Source organism: Haliotis rufescens, unplaced genomic scaffold, assembly GCF_023055435.1.
Source record: "Haliotis rufescens isolate VD_foot unplaced genomic scaffold, xgHalRufe1.0.p SCAF_7, whole genome shotgun sequence".
Taxonomy (NCBI): Eukaryota; Metazoa; Mollusca; class Gastropoda; order Lepetellida; family Haliotidae; genus Haliotis; species Haliotis rufescens.
The window spans coordinates 5,243,857-5,264,608 of NW_025964361.1; the positions used below are offsets into that span (position 1 = coordinate 5,243,857).

Consider the following 20,752-nt stretch of genomic DNA (forward strand, 5'->3'; position numbering starts at 1 on the left):
GAGAGAAAACTGATTTTAATGAATTGCAAAAATGTACAATTCTAGACTGGCAAGTGGGACCATACTAGGGTCTGTTTCACAAGCATGTAGAAAATGAAACAATGAACAGTCAGAGGGGAAATCAGATCTGTACACTGTATGATACACGTCTTGATAGATTTGAGAGTAATATATTACTTATTTCAATCAACATTTTATTATTTCCCTGATCAATTACTTTGCACCATTACATGAAAACTGAGGCAATCACAAACAACAAGCTAGCATGGTAGATCACTGAAACATACGTTCCTAATTATGTACCTAAAAACTGAAATGAAAAGTGATAAAAAAACCAACCTTATATAGAATCATAAAAGAGCATTCGATATGCACTTACTTATACATAATAACAAATATGGTAAAACAAATGAACACATCTACACACAAGTATGAGATTACTATCTCCTACACATATGGGACCTGTTGTTTTTCTAGTAACACCAAATGAAAATTGTATACATTATATTTCTGTTATCTCAAATCTGAAAGATATGTTTCAATATGCAGGGAGTCGCATGCATTTCATAGGAAACAAATAAACAGTTTTTTAAATAATATCATAACCTTCTAGAATACAGAATTATGCATCCCCAGATAACAAGCACCTGTTCGAGACACTAGTTTTAGATGGGGTCATAACAGCACAAACGAAATTTGTAACATCATGACACTAAAAAACAAACAGTTTCATATAATGTAGGGACCACCACCTATTGTTACATAAATCTCAAATTTTGATGCTGTGAAGACTCGGCCTACTTTGAGATAACAGGATCTGTAGTACTGTGGGTCTACTGAATACTACTACTCCTAAAAATCACTATCCGGACACCAAATCTAACACTGAGCCAAAAAATATTAACACTTCAAAACTACAAAAACAAAGCACAATTATTCATAACAAGGGTTTCTTTTCCTAATACTTATTTGACACAACTAAAAATAAGCTTCAGTAAGGTCAAAAGCACCACAGTTTGAGTGGGGAACTCATGAAACTAATTAATACAAAAAACAACAAACAAACAAACAAACAAACAAACAAAAAACTACAGAAAAGCAACTGATAAAGAACAGTCATCAGAAGATGACAAATGCCCTGGCCCAAACAAATTTGAAAGAAGAAATCATCTGACTGTTACAGTAAGTCCAACTTGTTGAGAGAATTTCTATCTAATCTGTCTGTCCGTATACCAGAGTACTCAGTGAGCTATCATAACAATATCATGGAATTGGGATTCATAACTTTGTATTTCTATGTCGGGTACACACCAATGAGAACAGAGTCAATGTAAACTTGTTTCATAAAAAATAAAAATAAATAAAAACAGCTTATCCCCTGATTACCGGTAATACATCTACGAAGTTTGGATGAAGAATTTTTAATAGTTTTTTAGTTCTGTTCCCAAAACAACACCTACCCCTGTTTCAGCTAAGTCTTACTTATTTCCATGGAAAATGGAAAAAAATAAAATTAAAAAAAATTCCTAAATAGCAGAAAGCACTTCAGCCTCTGTTTCATACATGTATCAAGTTTGGATGAAAAATCTCTAACAGTTTTCAAGTTATGCTCCGGAAACGACATAGAGACTGCAATATGGACAGACAGACCAGATGATGACCATATCCCCAGCATTATATGCCAGGGTAATAAATAGTGCGAAAGAACAAAACCGTTGATGTCAAATTGTTTCAACTTGTCATGAACCTTAACAAGCATAAACCTGAAGCACTGTCAAAAGAATATGATCTAATATAAGAGACAGAGGTGTGATCATCAAAGCAAAACAATAAGAGACAAGCACTAGTTTTATTGTGAACAGAAAGAACAACACAACAGCAGGGTCATCCCCGATATCCACCCTATTACATCTCCATTCGGTATACCCTGAACTCATTTACCACCAAAGCTTCGTGTTTCGTAAGTCCAGTTCAACTAACTGAAAAAAGCCATCCAATCAAATAACATGATATAGGTTTTATTTGTTCCTCGACCAGTAGATCCAGTCGCATTCCAGTTATTATTCTCAACTCCCTGGGTAGTATACAACTCAAGCTGTAAAGGGCGCTGAAATCCCCAGACTTCCCTCCCCATCTTAATATTCAAGAAAATCATCTCTTCCAGCATGAAGTTCATTCTGGTTCGTAGTAAAATTCTTTATTTGAAATATATCAAGGCAGCTATTTTGAAGGTAGATCTATGCCAGTTTGTCATTAAGAATAGTCAGTTTGATTGGTTGTTGATCTCAAGCGACTCACGTTATGTGCTAGGTTAGCAATGAGGGAAATGGTGCTCCTGACGTCTCTTCCGCAATGAAACTTTGTAGGCGTATGTGTCCAGGGCATGGATATCATGATGGAATGGAGACAAAATGACTCACTGATCACCAAGGATGAAGCAAGGTACAAATGCACATCACGTAGCATGGATATCAGAGGGACATACCACCAGCTCAGACATACATCAGTCATGCTTGTACTCTCATTTGTCAATAATGGAACAAGAAAATCTACTTAACGCAAAACCAATTAAATTCTTATGAGATTTTCTTTGTCTTAAGGGGGTTGAAAAGGTGTTAGTCTTCTAAATCTAAATAAAAGCTATTTAACCCAACAGCATTTACATATTTTCTCCCATGTTTTAAAGTTGTCCATAAAAAATAAAATATGATGAACTGGCTTGGCTTCATACTAAAACAATGAACATGATGCTTGATTGGGATTTCTTACTGCTTTTGACAAGTTCTTTACCTCTTTCTTTTAAACAAGTTCAATTGTAACTCATACATTATGATGCAATATTGGAAATATGCGGTTTGTGAAACAAGTACTGAATAAAAGGCAACCCAGCATTTGGCAAATAATCTGTGATCAAGAGCCCTCACATTAGTGTGCAGGATCCAGAGGCCTTTCATTGGACTAAGGCTGTAGTGGCCGTTTGTGACACCATGAATAAAACAGGAGTGCAGCAGTAAAAAACTTAACATTTTTAGTCTACTAGACCTCATAATGATAACATATAGCAAAACCCTTAAAAATGGCAAGTTTCTACTAGTCCATATGACACCTTAACTATTGGGCAGTTTGGCAAGGACTACAGGACTAGAGCCAATTTCTAACACTGAGAGTGTCATCAATATCCCCGACATTCCTGTGTTTGCACCAATGGGTTTAGTCTTGCATGGCATATGGATGAATACAGAATTTTTTTAATTGTATGTTCTTTGGAATATAACTTAAAGGACCGTGTCACTGATCCACACAAGAACCAGTACACATTTCCTATTATGTACATGTGTCCGTGCCAAACTAGAAAGGGGAACTCGAGATACAATCATGTTCAAGTTTTTTTTGTTTGCTGTTTAACACCTCACTCAGCAATATTCCAGCTATATGACAGTGGTCCGTAACCAGACAACCCAGTGATTGACATCATGAGCATCGATCCACGCTATTGGAATATGAAGACATGCATCAACCAAGTCAGCAACCCTGACCAGCACCCGTTAGTCACCTCTTACGACATGTTCAAGGTAGGCTATTGAGACAAATACAAGTAATAAGTGTGCATTATGTTCCATCAATATTTCTCAAGTTACTTGTTGAAAAGAGTTTACCACTTTGAAGGTTAACGGGCAGACTTATGGCATAAGTACATTAATATCTGCATGCATCTACCATGCCAGTGTCAAAATATCAGGGCTGGGGTGGGGATCACCTTGAGGCTTGCTCGTATTTGAATCAAAGGACGCCTAAATTATAAACTTTTAACATTAGTGTTGACAAGGACCCCTTCAGCCCTTACTTTCAAAGACTGCGCACCTTACAAATACTTCAAGCATTTGTTCAAATGCATAACATGTGCCAACAAACCCAAATGATTTGGCAATATACATGTACGTGTTACGAGAAATCTGACTGCAATCGTAATCAGTGTTATCTGAGACATAACATTGGTTATTGCCAAATAACTTGGTAAAACTAATTTTCAAGCATGAAAAAACCATGATAAACAATACATATCAAATTCAACAACATATAAAAAATAGAGCACTTTAATATTACATTAACTTACACACAACAAATACAAAACACAATCAATTAAACCTCTTTGGAAAATTCAAAATAGTTCCGGAAGAATTATTTTCTTCAACACGGCTACCTCATATGGTCATACAAGATTAATAGCAACGCCAATGTTGTGCTAAAAAATACATATTCTTTGTCTTTGGGCAATGTTTTGGTTAACATTGTTGGGCCAGTAAACTCACCAAAATAGTTTTGTTTCCAATCCTAGACAAAACATAAATCAAATGCATGGGCCTGCTCCCCTCCCTCCATTAAATGCATGTGCATGAAAATGTTGCATACATGTGGCAAAGACGTCTTAACTTGTTTATTAGAGTCATTACCAAGTTAAATTCTTACGTTTGAATAAATAAAATGCTATGCCATACATACTATGCCTTTACAATAAGCTGTATAACACATATTGTTAGTGCTATTTTGGCAAGAAAAAAAAATCTGCAGCACTGAACGTCCATTAAATTGTAACACACAATGACACGAGTCACATTGTGCTTCTTGAAATATTTACTCTTCCAAAAGACACATCTTGGAAAAACTTTAATTCAAGGTTCACTCTGATATGCAGGTTACTGTTTGCATAATATGTTGAAATGAAAGCAATGAAAGCATCATCTTTCAATTACTGGGTTAAATATAGACCCTAGGGGTGAAACAATACATCGGTGCACCATGAGTTTTCATGCCATGATACGATACATTTTTTACTGTGTCGATGCAAGACGATACACTTGCTAAAAAATTACACCCCCCCACACTTTTTATCAGTCAAATATTGCAAAATGTCTTGTAATTGGTGTTTTAAGTTCACTACTCAAAATTGCCACTACGAACATGTGTCAACAGCTAGCTTTTCTTTTGAAATTGCTCTGAAATATAGTCAAGAAGTGTCCACATGATTTGACGTAAATATCACAATACATATCCTATCGTGACCTTGCTGTATCTTATCACCCCTAATAGACCTCACATCAAAAGCCTTATAACATCACAAACATTCCATCACAAAGTCCAATTTGTCCATCAATGCAATATTATGTCACCTTCTTGAACATACATGAACTCATCTACTAACTCATTATAGATTTCTTTACGATTACAAAAGACACACACCAACTTGCAAATTACCACAAAGGAACATATGCAACAGAACTATCCCTGTTTCTGATATCGATTAACATACTAACTAGAACCCTAACTGGGATTACAGACTGCGAGGCAGGATCTGATCTGATCTCCATGATGTCAGCTATTGATGAAGAGTTGCTGCTGAACAAACTTCAGACAAATCATGACAATTGAAGCTGTGGATGTGCATTATCAATGCAGTTGAAACTGCAGGGGTAAAATATTGGCCCATGGGACAGCCAAAGTGGCACATCAACAATTACACATAGAGCACGACTCAACCAGTCCGCTTTTTAATGGACTCTTCCAATGCGTGATGAACACGGTCTTCACACCAAATTAGGTAAGTGAACTACCATTTTGGGGTTTGGGTTTAATTCCAGCTAAAGTAAGTTCACAAATGAGTGGGCACAGCTCTATTAAAGGGTAACACTATTACCTGCATGAATAGAATAGTGTGTATGGTTTTACACTACTGTTAGCAATATCACAGCGAAATGTGGGAAATAAACCCAGGCCTTAGGCATAACGAGTGAATGCTTTAACCACTAGGCTACCCCACTGCCCACCTACACAAATAAATAAACATGACCTTAAATAAATGTTTAAATACTAAACATCAATAAGTTATGCATATTAAATGGCAGGGATGACATTGCACCTGAACAACAAGCCTTCCTTAGTTCTGAATGTCCAGAATAACTAAACTGGCTATAAATTCAGGCAACATGATCTTCCCAACAATGACTATGCTTGGAAACAAATATTTGTTGAGACCTTGATCTGTGTTTCACTATTAATATTTAGTGTTGACTTGCAAAAGAGTTGACTAGGACACTGTCATAACCTTCCTGCACCACCATGGTATTGTGGTGCTCAACCATGCTGCAGGGAACTTGCATGTCAATGGACGATTCAGCTATCACAAAAGCTTGCTTGGGTGACTGGCTTGGGTGGGAATCTGGAAAGAATTAGACTTATATTAATATTTGAAAACTATCCTAACTTTTAATCACTCTAAACATTACATTCACAACAGTTATATCATTGAAAGAAACAGCAAAAGCCAACAACCTAAGTTCTATATACCAAGTGGATGTTTTACCATGAACTAGCTAATTCTGGAGCTCAGTGATCTTGGTTTAATATGTACATAGTTCTTGCTCACTTAAATTTGTTTTGATGTCATTATATCACACCCTTTTTATGGCTTAGTAAAGAAAGTGAGTGGATGTGAGTGAATGAGTGTCAATGTCCAACTTAAAACTACACACTCAGCCTCTAATATGACTATCAATCTTACTAGTAATATGGACATGCATAACCATAGCTTCTGAAACCCATTTAATATCATTGTTTGTTGTCTAAACTTGTCCATATATTTTCTTACTTGGCCCAGGCACTACCCTTGCTTTTATCTGTAACAGGGACTCAGAAATGAAATATCATTTAAAAAAAATTTGAAATTGTGATATCAAACCAAACTGGTTACTCTAAGAATCCTACACAACGCCGAGTCAGTAAATGTTGTCTAGCTCCATAGTCTGTTTTAGTCAGCAATATTACAGCTATGTCAAGAGGGCCTATACTAATCTGAACCTGTGGTTACGAACATGAGCACCAGTCTTCAGGGACACACAAGCAGTCAAGTCCCATTGTGTAATGACCAGCTCAGCGATAGAAACTAACAGTTTCAGTCCACTAGTCCTTATAATAATGATGATATATAGGAAAACTCTTACAAACAGCAACTTTCTACTAGTCCTTAGGACACCCTAACTATCTGGCAGTTTGGTAAGGACTATGGGACCAGTGCCAATTTTTAACGCAGCCAGCTCAGTCTGTCAGGTTTTGTATTCTTTGTGTGTTGTTAATGCCGCTATCAGCAATATGACGGCTGTCTGTAAATAATTGAATCTGGACCAGAAAATCTAGTGATTAACATCATGAGTATCGATCTACACAATTGGGATATGATGACATGCATCAACCAAGTCAAACGAGCCTGAACACCAGTTCCCGTTAGTCATCTCTTACGACAAGCATGGGTCGTTGAAGTCCAATTCTAATCCGGATCCTCACGGGTCTAGCTCTTTTGACAAGCATGGGACACTGGTGACCTATCACATCCAGGGATCATACCAGACAGATATACATATCAGCTAAATATATCTAGTGTTAGAATTTAAAGGGATCCTTGATGGTTCTTGTCTTATCAAAATGATCTGAGGATTCCCTGCTAAATTATGTCTTAATTGGCTGTCATTTTTAATTTTGAACACCTAAAGCAGATTTGAGAAAAACACATACTTAGACATTATACATTAATCAAGATTTGTTTAAGTATTCTTAATACATTTATTATCATACATGTACAGCTAATGGATGCTAATCTTTTACTGATGCCTTTTTTTAGTGAGTGAGTGAGTGAGAGAGAGCAAGTTCAAATTTTACATTCCATTGGCAATATTGGAGCCATATCATGATGAGAATAAGCTTATAATTAGAAAATATGAATTTTAAAAGAAAAGATACTGGTTTCAAATAAGCAAAAAAATAACTCTCATATAGCATTGCGCTAAACATGTTAAATTTATTCCATCTGAGCATTCATAAACATCTCTAGCTTAAGCCACTGGTAAACCAGGTCATATTCCACTGTCAAATTCATCCTCATTATTTACAAACAACAATATCAAATAGGCCATACTTTTAAACAAAAGCTCATATCATATGAGAGTGCAGGGCTAAACATTTAACTGGAATGTCTTGATTCTGGCTGATCACATGACAGGAAGAGCATCCACTCGAAGGCATGGGATTGGTAGGGTGGGAAGGTTCATCCGGGTCCATGGAGCAAGGGGGGATAACTCTTGCTTCTGTGTGGAGAAAATCTGGGAGTAAGCTTAAGACACATCCTGAAGCTTCCATGAAAGTCATCATGGAAGAAGATGGGTAACCATGGTAACAAGAAATATTTCATCACATATAGCAGATATCATGCATCATGTGAATAATGAATAAAATGCCCTCTTGGGAAAGTATTTAACGTGGGGTTTGAAAGTGTTAATAATTTATATGAAATTTGAAATCATGTCATACTATTTCAAGGAGTACTCAAACTTAGCCTTGGGCTCTGTAACTTACCATGCTTACCTGGCTCACGGCAGCGACACACTTGGAACACTCTCTTACTCTGATCTTAGTTTAGTTAACATTTACAGGCTTTAGAGTGACTACACTTTCAGATGACTGTTGGCATAATTAATATGCATAAATACTCCAATAAGTAACCAAATGAAAACCTGCATCCAGTTTGAATCAAGACATTTCACATACGACACATCAGGTATCAGATTATTCATAAATATACAAAAATCTTTAAATGAATGACAGACCATATGTCAATTTTGATCCAAGTAAATAACATATCATTCAGAGCCACAAGTCTTGAGACGTGTGTGTGGTCAATATACTGATATAAATCTATATGTCAAAAGGATTTCAGGTAACAGAAACAAAAGAGGCAATAAGCTCATACAGACCCTTTGAGTCAAATAGGCTGGGAATGCAAATATCACAGTCTATCACTTAATGAAACCTCTTTTATAATGTTTATCAAAACTTGTGTACTTATTTTTTTACGAAATGTTTAAGAATGATGTCATAGTATTTGAATATTGGGACCCTCGAAAACTTCAATGTTAAACATTAGGGTCATGGTTAGTACTTGTTTTATATAAACGTTAAAAAACACCACCATGAACTACCGTGAGTGTGTACACTTGCTATAGTAGGTACAAGCGTGCTGCTGACATCCTGAATGGGCTTTACACTACATGTTAGATGCACAGTGAGGGTGAGTGAGTGCGGGGTTTTAGGACACTTTTAGCATTACTCCAGTAACATCCCGTCATGATTGATTACAAATTGAACATGGGCCTCCAGCATACGCTTTAACCATTCGGCTACCCGACCGCCCAGCACAACATTACTTGTGGGGTATTAGACCTGAGGCCTTCTGACGAACGAAGTTTCTTAAATGTCAAACAGCAGCACTATTCTACATCACTTTGCTTGTGTGTGCAGGGTATTGATGCGACAGGGTATCAAATACTGTCATTTCAACATTTTCAAATTTCTTGTCTCTAAATCATGAAAAACCCTATCAATGGTATCATGGATGGTCATTTCACCAACATGTAGCAATGCACAATGCAAATATGAATATTGAATTAATTTCAAGAGAAGCAAAAAGTTTTCATGATAATGTTACAGCGTTACAGCTAAGCCAGCTCACCTCACAAGAAAGAGACAGACAAGTCAGCAGAAGAAAAGTGTAGACTGTGTACCTGGCGAGTGACTGTCTGACGTAGCGCTGGGATTGGCGGAGATGGCCAGAATAGCATTGTATGAACTCAGTATATTGTTATTGTGAGATGTGGCCTCAACATGGTGTGAAGGCCGCTCTGTGAAAAAGAAGGAGTCGCCTGTGACCATTCTAGTATCACAGAGAAACAATTTCAGGGTCAAAATTCACTACCATAAGGAAACATAATATCTCAACAGAGAGATTGTGCAAGGAATGGAAGAGAAAGGAGTTAGTCGTGATGTTACAGTAAAAGGAAGTACTTGCTTGGCATTACAATACTGAATGAAAATACTGAAGCATTTATGTATCTTATCAGTAACAAATAGCGTCAGCATGTAAGTGTTAGAAATCCTGCTAGTGAACGCAATTCTGGTCTGAGCCTAAGTTTCCTGGAAGAGTTCTAAACTCTTTGGGGGGCTTACACATTAAGGTAAGTGAATGAGTGAAATTGGTTTAACTTTTCTTTGAACAGTTACATCACGCATATCAGCATGGAAGGAATGCCCAAATGATGCAGACCTGAGAGCATTTATCACTTTGGTGAAACCCACAAAAGCACAGGTATGTTTCTTGTATGATGCCGCACTCAGCAATATTCCAGCTATATCACGGCGGTCAGTAAATAATCAAGTCTCGACCAGACAATCCAGTGATTGACATCACGAGCATCGATCTACATAACTCGGAAGCGATGACATGCATCAACCAAGTCAGCAAGTCTGACAACCATATCACATTAGTCTCCTCTTACAACAAGCATAGTCTCCTGTTACGGCAAGCATGGGTTGCTGTAGACCTGAAGGTATGGTCGACAAACAAATCTGGGAATTGAACTCATGACCATAGGATTCTGGCACACATAATAAGAGAAGATTGGGAGACACAGAGTTTAACTTTACTTCTGATTGTATTTAAGCACATCAGGTTGTGGTCAAGTTCTGTAAAACTCAACTCATTTTCAAGTTAACCCAGCATGTCCTGCAGGCTAATTACATGCCGGGGACACCCTGTTAATAATATTGGTGATAAATACATTGCGTGTTGAGATATTCATGGTAGATGGTCTATCTATCAGCAGTGAGAACATGCAGACATGCAGCTACTAAAATACACTAAGAGAACGTTAGTTAGGTTATATTATCATCATCCCTCGAACAATATTTCCTCATAACAGTGTTTCTGATTGTTGTGATTCATTATGGTTCAAATTAATGTCAGGCATTAGACACAGGCATTTCTGGCATTAGACACAAAGGGTTAAAATTTAGATCCTCATAGCTATAGGATAGAAATGGAGGGTCAATAATTGTGTTCAGAATTCAATAACCGTCTTGTAGGGATAGACACAGCCAATAGTCTTTAATCCGAGACCAGTGAAAATCTAAAGGGACTAGTTGATTTCTCCCAAACTCGAGTTACTTTACATAAACTGCTAGTCTCGTATGAGGTTAGGACATAAACAATGGTGTCTATCCTGTCTTGCAATCTTAAACACTGCTTACACAACATATGAACCTCAAAACCCTAGCCCACATCACTAAACCTCATCCCACACAAAATCTCCGATAAGTTGAAGAATCCCTCAATAACCCATCTAATCATTTTTCTGCTTTGGGTCTCTATCAACACCATCACAGCATGAAAGTACTGAGAAACCAACCATCACATCGCCTTCTTTTGAAGACCTCTTCTTCCAATTCATCTCTTCCCCGTTTCATTCCACAGAAACCGTTCTGGTCCATATTAACGCCATTGGTAACTTGGTAACCAGTCATATGTGTTTTGTGCATAGATTCTTCAGAATGAGTGTCCATATCGGTGTCCCCATTAGGATGTTGATCCCCACCGAGATGCTCCTCACTATTCGCATCGTTCATGTGATGAGACAACATTTCAGTGTTATTATTATTGCAGGTGTGAGTCTGGACAATGTTGGCTGCCATGGATTGCTGTTGAAACTGTAGTGATTTCTCCAGGCTGATAGCACACTCTGGGTACCCTCCAATGGAGGCTACCTGGGAGGCAGTATGACCACTATGATTCCTCAACCTGCCAAATAAAGTGTATGTGTTTAGAAAAAGAGGAATATTGGACGTAATCTATGCAGGAATTGACTGGCTGCAAAATATCTATATGCACACAAATTGTGAATGGATGCAATTAATTCACATTGTGGATACTCAGCTGTCCAAAAAAGCATGGCTGTTGGAATCATGAAAACTAATAATAAATAGATTGCATTTTAAGTAAAACTGGTATATCTATTCTGGTAAAAAACATACACTTATGAGATGAGATATGACATCAGTAAAATCCTTGGAAATCAAGTGAAGCCTGCTACAGGTCGCCAGCCTGGGACTAGAGACTGTATTTGAAAGACATGGGTTTACTGAAAACAGAAACTGTCCATATAGCAGTCCCATACTTGTCATTCAGACCTATTTTATAGAATGAATGAACAGAGGTAGAGATTATTATATAGGCATGTGTGTCCTACTGATTTTTCCATATGTGTAAGAATTCTTGTATGTCCTGAGCGAGAGCGAGACACTAGTTACAAGTCATTAAGAACTACCATTATTGGAATTTTACTTGTCCATCAGCACACATTAGAAGTCTTAGGCTAGAGGACTAGCGCCAATTTTGAAGGCTGCACCCTATAGTCTAACTGTAAATAGCAGTCTGTGCCAAAGACTTTGAGCATGCAAGCCAGAAACATGGCACCTAACCATTACATTTTAGTGTTATCATATGGACTACTATCTTCTGAAGTTACTAGACCAAACAGAATTTTATTAGACTCACTGCAGCCTTTGGACTAGCGGCTAAAATCGCAAGCTGAAACAGCATGAAATTTCTTTTGAAAGTTGTTTTGTGGTTGTATCACATAATCTCACATGACTATCCCATTGAACATCTTTCATGTTAAGAAATCATTAAATTTAAAAGTTTTCAGTGTTAAAGAATTGTCTTAAGGACTAGTTAATGACGAGCAATCACTAATCCTTGAGTCTAGTGTAAGAAATCTCCAGCTGTCTTACACTGTTTGACAAGATGAGGAGACAGGTTGTACTGAAGCAATACAAAACAAGAGTTTGCCACTAACGTGGCTATATCCCCCGCCCCTTTGCAGAATTTATGACATAATTAAATCTAAACAAACCCTAACCTTTTTTAACCGAGGTGGAAGAAGAGTTTGGAACCTAAGTCCATCTTGTTGCAATGGAAACGTAAAAAATATAAATTTCTAAAATTTCTAAATAGCAAAAGGCACCAGTTCAGCATGTACCTGACAGACCTGCAAAGTTTGATGAAAAAATATTGAACGGTTTTTGAGTTATGCTCCGGAAACGAACCCTAGCCTCACAGAACCTAAGTCCATCTTGTTGCCATGGAAACGTAAAAAATATAAATTTCTAAAATTTCTAAATAGCAAAAGGCTCCAGTTCAGCATGTACTTGACAGACCTGCAAAGTTTCATAAAAAAATATTGAATGGTTTCTGAGTTATGCTCTGGAAAAGAAACGTGATGGACGGAGCCCGTTTCTATGCATAGTTGGCGGGGGATAAAAATATAAAACAGTTTTAGTAGGACAAATATTTTTCAGAATACTCCAAGACATGATGTACAAAGTGTACACACCCTATTGCAGCTCCCTGTGCCACCAGTAGACTGACACACTCCATACTGCCTGATCTGGCAGCCTTGTGTAGCGGTGTCTCCCCACAGTAATCCTGAAGAAAAATATTATCTTGTCACGACATGTTTATAGAACAAGAAGAAGAAATAATTCTTCCAATGTACAGCAAACTGCAAAAAGGCTTTAAAAATAACTATTTCACAGATAAAGTTCTGAATCTAAGAAGGGCGGTTGGGTAGCCTAGTGGTTAAAGTGTTCGCTCGTCACGTCGAAGACCCAGTTTCGATTCCTGACATGGGTACAATGTGTGAAGCCCTTTTCTGGTGTCCCCCGCCGTAATATTACTGGAATATTGCTAAAAGCGGCGTAAAACCACTCACTCACTCTGAATCTGAGATATTATCTTGTATAATCTTAATTCATAATTTTAATAGAATACACAAGAGTACCAGTATGACTGTGTTAAACAAATGTAAATGTGAAGTGCAGGCACAACAATGATCATCATGATGATATTACTGATAAAGTCATTCTTTATTGTAGATACTGTCTGCACACAGACACCACTGTAACCTAACTTTACCTGCCACATTTTTGGGATAAAAATTGTAAAAACTCTTTCATAAATACAAAATGGCATCTTTAGCACTAAATACACTTTGACAGAACCCACATCCAATATTAAAGCTGATCCAAACTCAGGGCTAATTCTAGGCTGGGGCCTTTAGCTTTTAGCCCCTAAATTTGAAAAAAAGGCCACATTTTCAAATACAATGGGGCATGTTAACATTGGGCTGTGTGGGTGAAACTCTGGAATATTTGAAATCTTCACATAAAAGGCCCACGTCCAAAAATTCCTAGAGCGTACCCGGCAAACTTTATACCATGTTAATTTGACATGCATTGCTCCCCTGCTCATTTCATAAAGAAAGCTCTAAATTCACATTATAAACAAAAGATATAGCGTCAAAAAAAGTTTATTTTGATATATACTGAAGTATTATGTAGTTGCTATTAACAAATGATTAAAGGCTTTTAATTGAAATATTCTTTCAAGTACACAGTTAAATTTAGTTGAGCTTTTGATGATTTAACTTGTCATGGATGTGCTGTCTATCTAGATTGTGAGTGAGTGAGTGAGTTTGGTTTTATGCCACTTTTAGCAATATTCCAGCAATATCACGGCGGGGAACACCAGAAATGGGCTTCACACATTGTACCCATGTCGGGAATCGAACTCGGGTCTTCGACATGACCAACGAATGCTTTGACCTTTGACCCGGGTTACTCAAGACCTATTCTCCCCCGGATCTTCACGGATCTAAACTAGACTTGGTACTTTAATCTAGACAGTCATGGCACAGGACTGGGAGAACTAGTGTTCATTCTAGTTGAACAAAATATGGGTCTTTTTTGCCCCTTCATCATGTTCTACTAAAACTAACACATTTTACATATTTTATAAACTACCAAAACCAACAAGCAAGGAATAAAAGTGTGAAAATATTAACTTTGTCTGGTCACTATACATGTGACACATGTATGTTCTTTGAAAAAGAAAAAACAATTGTCTATGTATTCGATCTTGACATTTCTCTGGGATCTCCCCATTTTGTAGCATGGTACATCCACTTGTTAATCTGGGACCCCTACAATTAAATGCTGCGAGTTTCATAGACCTCACGCAGGCAAATCCCTGAAATGGATGCTAGCTAGCATCAATGGATTTCTCTTGGACCTGGTGTTCAACTCACTGACATTCAGAGTCATGAATGGAGGCTGTGGCCTTCAATTTTCGTTTGCATAATCCACCATAAACCTGTCATTTTCCAGTTTGATATTGGACAAAAATTATTCAAGCGTTTGAAAACACTTGCCATCCCAGTTACAGTATCAAAGAGGATTTTAAGCCAATCACATCAACATTTAAATTGATCAGACTGTAGAGAGCCAATTAAACAACCTTTTTCATGTGTCAAGTACTGCAATCGGCATATATACTTTGCAATAATGCTCCCAACAGCCTGCAATCAGGATATATACTATACTATGCAATAAAGATACCTGATATTTTGTTCCCAGCATACCTAACAGGAAGTTAATGAATGTGTCAGGCCATATGATACAGCTTGCTCATAACATTACAAGTATCATATATACAATTTGCTCACTACTGATGTAAACATGTGTAGCATGTTGACAAAGGTTTATGCGAAAAGTAACTGTGACGCTTACAATATGAGATTCTACTGTTTGCACCCTACTGCCTCACTTAGGTCATAATTCCATGCTCTAGTATGACTAATGTAGTGTAGATTTTTCTGATCATGCCTGGATTGGCAGCACATTTATGAAAATACCAATTTCATACAACATAAATGATGACTTCAAATAGCATTAACATTACCTGGATTCAGTTCAATGGATGTTATAGTCCACAAGCTCCATATTGTAGACTTAATATATTCTACTCTTAAACATGTTAAACACTGACCTTTCATAAATGTGTACCAGCGATAGAAACTAACAGTTTTAGCCCACTAATCCTTATAACGATAACATATAGCAAAACACTTAAAAAGGGCACATTTCTACTCGTCCTTATTTTACCTTAACTATTAGCAATGATAAGGCAGTTTGGCAAGGACTATAGGACTAGTGCCAATTTCTAATGCTGCGTACTAACTTGATAATATATTTGTTACACTGGGGCATTACACGAGGTCACAAAACTAGGCTTGTCTACAGCATGCACTTATTTACCTGAATACTAGGCTCAGTCCCAGCCTGAAGGACCCACTGCAAGCAGTGGGGATGCCCTGACATTGCAGCCAGGTGAGCAGGAGTTACCTGGGATCGATTCGATTGCACAACTGGGGAGCCATCTTTCGACATTGACACAAGCTTTCTCAGGATATCAAGCTACAAACCAAAGTTAACATTTCAGTTACTGTATTGGATTTACCTGTCTGTTGATGGAAGCACCACAATGCAACAACCATTTTAGGCAGTATATATTGTCCCCTAAAGCAGCAATGTGGGCGGGGGTTTGGTGGAAGCGAAGTGTAGCGGCGTCACAGCTGGCACCATGCTGAAGTAGCTGCATAAGGCACGTCAACTAAAATCACAATGCACACACAACACTTAACTATGAAATATGAACATGAACTAAATAGGCTAACCCAAAGGATGGGGGCCTTTCTTCTACACTTCTTCGCAAAAGCTAAACATGCTGAACTACATACAAATGAACAGAAATGTTGTAAGGCAGGACCAATAAAATTCCTTGTTTTGTGAAATCAAAATATAGGTTTACTGATGAAATTAATCTAAAATACAATGCACATGTGCAACAGCGACTCTATAGTGATCCAGCATTACCCACATCTGCCTGTAGACAGTGATTAGGGTGGAAACAAGTGGCACATTCTACTTGAGTTTCATGATTATCAAAAAGGGCATCCTTGTAAATCTTTATAACATTACCATGATTACCAGTTTATCATGTTTATAACCCAGAGAATATTTGGAATATGAATGTCTCAAATAGGTATAACTCTAAAACCATTGTGTTGTCAGGCTGTGCCAAAACAGTTTCTATCTTAACATTTTTCAAATGTACAATCACAAATTTGCATTTTTGGATCATTTTCAACTGCTTTTAGAGTTAATATATGGCCTGTAATAAAGATTAGAATTTGCTCAGATAAAAAGACAGAAATATATATTACTAGACCTGGGCTTTGGACTAATATATAAAGTAAGAATGTGTTAACAAATAACATGTTTAACATTAACAAGATTCATAGATACATGAAATATTTTTTGTAAATCAATCATTATCTATTTTGCTGTGACGTTGCAGGAGACAAATGTCATTATGACATTTTCATGATTTCAGCAAATTACTTGAAGACATTCTGGATGACAATCAGTCATTGTCCAACATAACCAAATGTCCAACGTAACCAAATGATCTGAAACACTGCTTCAGTTGCAAGACTAACCCTGAGGCCTGCATATTTATGCTGATTTGCAAAAGACACAATGAATAATCAATTACCTCAGTAGTCCCACGGACACCTTTTTTATTCAAAAATATTTAATTTACCAGTTAAGCAATAATCACGAGTGACCACAGATAACCACCATTCAAATATTATGATAAATATGTGCATAAATATCTACTGCCCCTAGATCTTGAACTGTCACCACAAAATATAATCAAACAAAATTTAACCAGTCACCAGATTCAGAAATGGTTTCACATCACATTATCCATGTCTTCTATCAACTAGTGGCATTTTCCAATGCTGTAAATGGTTAGATCTCTAGTATTCAATTTGAACATTGCTCCTTCATGGCAACGTTAAGATATGTTTCCCTTCTGGTATAGTATGGCAATCTTATCAACATTATTTGTATTAAATAAGTGACTAACACTGCCAAGTGTCATATTTCAAAGATACCCAAATCATGTAAATGTTAAGCCTTTGTCATAAAGGTTGACTGAAAAGAACAAATATTAGTATTAATTTCACCATAAGCATGTATCACGACCAGTAAAACTTCTTAACTTCGGGCAAGTCTACAACTCCAAGAGAACTAGATTGCCTTAAATTTAAAAAAGGCTAGAATATATAGCAACAATTCAGTGTCCTGTATTTGCACCCCCTGCCTATGTCCCGTCTGTTTCTATATTTATCTCATATCAGTAATTTACAAGAATGAAAATCATGAGGATAAACCATGACAAACAAGACTGCTTGTTCAACACTATACTGTTATTTGCTTACTTCACAAGAAATTTGAAAAATATTTTTTTATATCATCATTGATCATGTCAATATCAACATTAATCAACCCATCAAACATTTTCTGAAAATTAGAAAACAAATCAGATGAAAAAAAATCCTAATATTTTTCGAGTAGTTTCACCATGTTCATGTGTTTTTGATCATGTTTATTATACCTTCACACTATGTAACCATGGTATTAATATATGGCAAGGGTTACTTTGAATTTGAGAAAAAAAAGAAGCATGGATGACAATGAAACATTTCAAATAATTGCAACAGAAACATGATAAAGTATATGAGAAATGGAAACAAACATTAATGTATCACTGAATGTCATTTATGATGATACTCAATAAATACCTTCTCTCATAACAAAGTTGAATGATTGATAAGCAACAGGTGTGTATCAGTAAATGTCACAGGAGAGTAACACATGACACGGGCCAACAGCACTGTACAACATGTAGCATGTTTGGTATAGCACAGACTGTCATAGCCTGAATGTGACAATACAACAAACAATATCATAAACAATAAACATGATAAACACGGAAAGCTAAACAAAACATAATCACATGTTCTAGTGTCAAAGACTTTGTTTACCATAATAATGGTTCAGTCTGTGATTTCAGCCACTAGTTTGAAAGTCTGATACAGTTTCTTTCAGTCTTGTGCACGTTCCTAATAAATGTTGATACATTAACCAGTTAACACTAGGATCTACTGAAAATGATGTCAATGTCACAGGTTGGCTAGTATTTTGAAGAGACAGGGTTCATACAGAAATTCTTCGGCATTTGTATGTTCTTAGTGGCAAATAATAAATTCAATTCAAATAAAACAATTTGAAAATGAAATATATCAGATATCATTATCATTTGTATTTTAAAGAAGTTCAACTGACCCTAGTGGTATGGTAGTATAGTAATATTCTAAATGAATTAATTAAAAAACGTCAGAAAGCTTATACAAGGCTAATCATGATTCGTAGTGTAGGGCCTATATCTACAAGATAATGCTAGCTTACATGTTAACATGATAACACTGGTTAATGACCTCTGGGCTCTTCAAGATGAGACGTTCCAAATATTTCAAGGCTTATTATCATGATTATGAACCTCATTAATACATGGTAATCAAATCTGATAGTAGTGACATTTCATGGTCAAACACATTTCTTTTGAACAATGTTTTTGTTTTAAATTGGCTGAAGTATGATGAATGAACAGGTTGTATCCAGAAGTGCTTAATTATTTAGCAGCTAGGGTTTGGCCGGTTTCTAACATTGTAAGTGCATTGAGATGCCTTCGCATTGATTTGTCGATTTGACTTTAGATGTATAAATAGAAGTTGCCTATTCACATAATTCAGTTCGACAGCCTCATTTTCTTTCCGGGTTGTGTTATTTTCCACTGATCTATAAATAGACCGAACGGCCTTGTCAACAGTATGCCTTCACACTTATCAGCTTATGTCTATCTCGCTAAGTGCCTCATATAGCCTTCTGTTAAAACAGAAAAAAAGTATGATTATGGTTGACATTATTACTTTTCCAAAGTGTGCTGCCCAGTGAACAGGTGTCCATCCGTAAAATCCGTCCTCTTCGTATAGATCAAATCGTCCTGTTTTCAACAAAGACACAGTTCTTTCCATATCGCCATCACGAATAGCAGTGTGCAGTGGATATTGACTTTCAAGCAAAGCCTCGTTCTGTTTGCTCAACCAACTGTTGTCTTTTGATTCATCCATGATTATCAACTGTAACTTCACTGTCCTCAATTCAAATCATATCCTTATTTTAGTCTGTGAGATGAATTTTGAATGACTTATCACCCGCCAAACACTCGTCAAGGCAGACGACGGGTCATGCTGTGATCCGGGCACCTGTCGGCACAACGAACATATTTTCCTGACTATAAATTCTGATCTGGTTATTCATTAATCGTGACTACATGTGTATGCTGAAGCCATCAATCTTACATGATTTTAAAAATACATTTTTATATTAACCATATAATCTAGGAGACGTAAATTCTAAAATATTTATACATCTTAGTAAACGTACATGTATGTAACATCAAGTAAACAATTAGTTGTACGTACTTAGTCTAATGAATGTGCGAGAAAGCGCGAGGTTTAAAAACAAGGAAGTGACCTTTGATATGACCCGTTTTAATAAACATACACTCGGTTTCCATCATGTGAATAGATGTTGATGCTACGTATGGAGTCACGACGATCGAGTCACACCCCTCTTTGGCGGGCGAGGTAAAGCAATATTTGCTACACAGTGGTTTTCCATATAAAATTGAACATTTATGTTAATTGATATCTATCCGCACAATCTAATACTGATAAGGCTACACCTGCGAGACTTGGCTTGGCTAAAACAGCACCTTGATCTGCAAAACACATTGTGTTGCCTGGCGAAAACGATATGGTATTTTCATACTATTTTTATACTATTTTGACTCAACAAAAATGAAACATAAGGTACGTTCAAATGAAATATGATTGATAACACAATTTGATATGTTTCTAGAACCAGTGTAAGGCACATATAGCTATTGGTAAACCAGGATAAGTCGAACCAACTCGCAAAACGCGTATGAGACAAGTAGGCAGTGCACAGAATTTGGTCAAACAGACTTCATACAAAGTCATACTCAGGTCACAACTCAACTTAT

At 36.8% G+C, this 20,752-nt stretch overlaps 2 protein-coding genes across 13 annotated transcripts in view; one reads left to right on the forward strand and one right to left on the reverse strand.

The window, feature by feature from the left end:
• LOC124149621 (serine/threonine-protein phosphatase 6 regulatory ankyrin repeat subunit C-like) lies at positions 1-19,942 on the reverse strand. 9 transcript variants are annotated; one of them, XM_046521330.2, is made up of 7 exons: positions 19,614-19,942; positions 16,030-16,188; positions 13,269-13,360; positions 11,286-11,674; positions 9,606-9,722; positions 8,014-8,132; positions 1-6,214 (listed from the first exon to the last, which is right to left on the reverse strand). In XM_046521330.2, exons 1-7 carry the CDS (start codon positions 19,812-19,814, stop codon positions 6,176-6,178), a joined length of 1,116 nt encoding a protein of 371 aa, XP_046377286.2. In that variant the 5' UTR covers positions 19,815-19,942; the 3' UTR covers positions 1-6,175. The 9 variants fall into 9 exon arrangements, with proteins under 9 accessions (XP_046377286.2, XP_046377289.2, XP_046377291.2 ...); XM_046521333.2 differs by lacking the exon at positions 16,030-16,188 and adding an exon at positions 16,232-16,384; XM_046521332.2 differs by having other exon boundaries at positions 6,076-6,214; positions 7,964-8,132.
• A 266-nt stretch (positions 19,943-20,208) lies between these two features.
• The window catches only part of LOC124149623 (sorting nexin-25-like), a 37,459-nt gene continuing 36,915 nt past the window's right edge, over positions 20,209-20,752 (forward strand). For all 4 annotated transcript variants that reach the window (XM_048387663.1, XM_048387664.1, XM_048387665.1 and 1 more), the window contains exon 1: positions 20,209-20,333. The gene's annotated coding sequence lies outside the window, so the exon portion shown is untranslated. The remainder of the gene's footprint in view (positions 20,334-20,752) is intronic.

Coding starts and splice junctions, on each gene's coding strand:
- LOC124149621 (XM_046521331.2), bottom strand. CDS start 19,814: ATGGATGAATCAAAAGACAACAGTTGGTTGAGCAAACAGAACGAGGCT. Junction 16,189..19,613: donor GGGCAGCACACTTTGGAAAA/GTAATAATGTCA, acceptor TTTGGTTTGTAG/CTTGATATCCTGAGAAAGCT. Junction 9,723..11,285: donor CAAAAGAAGGCGATGTGATG/GTTGGTTTCTCA, acceptor TCTTTTTCACAG/AGCGGCCTTCACACCATGTT.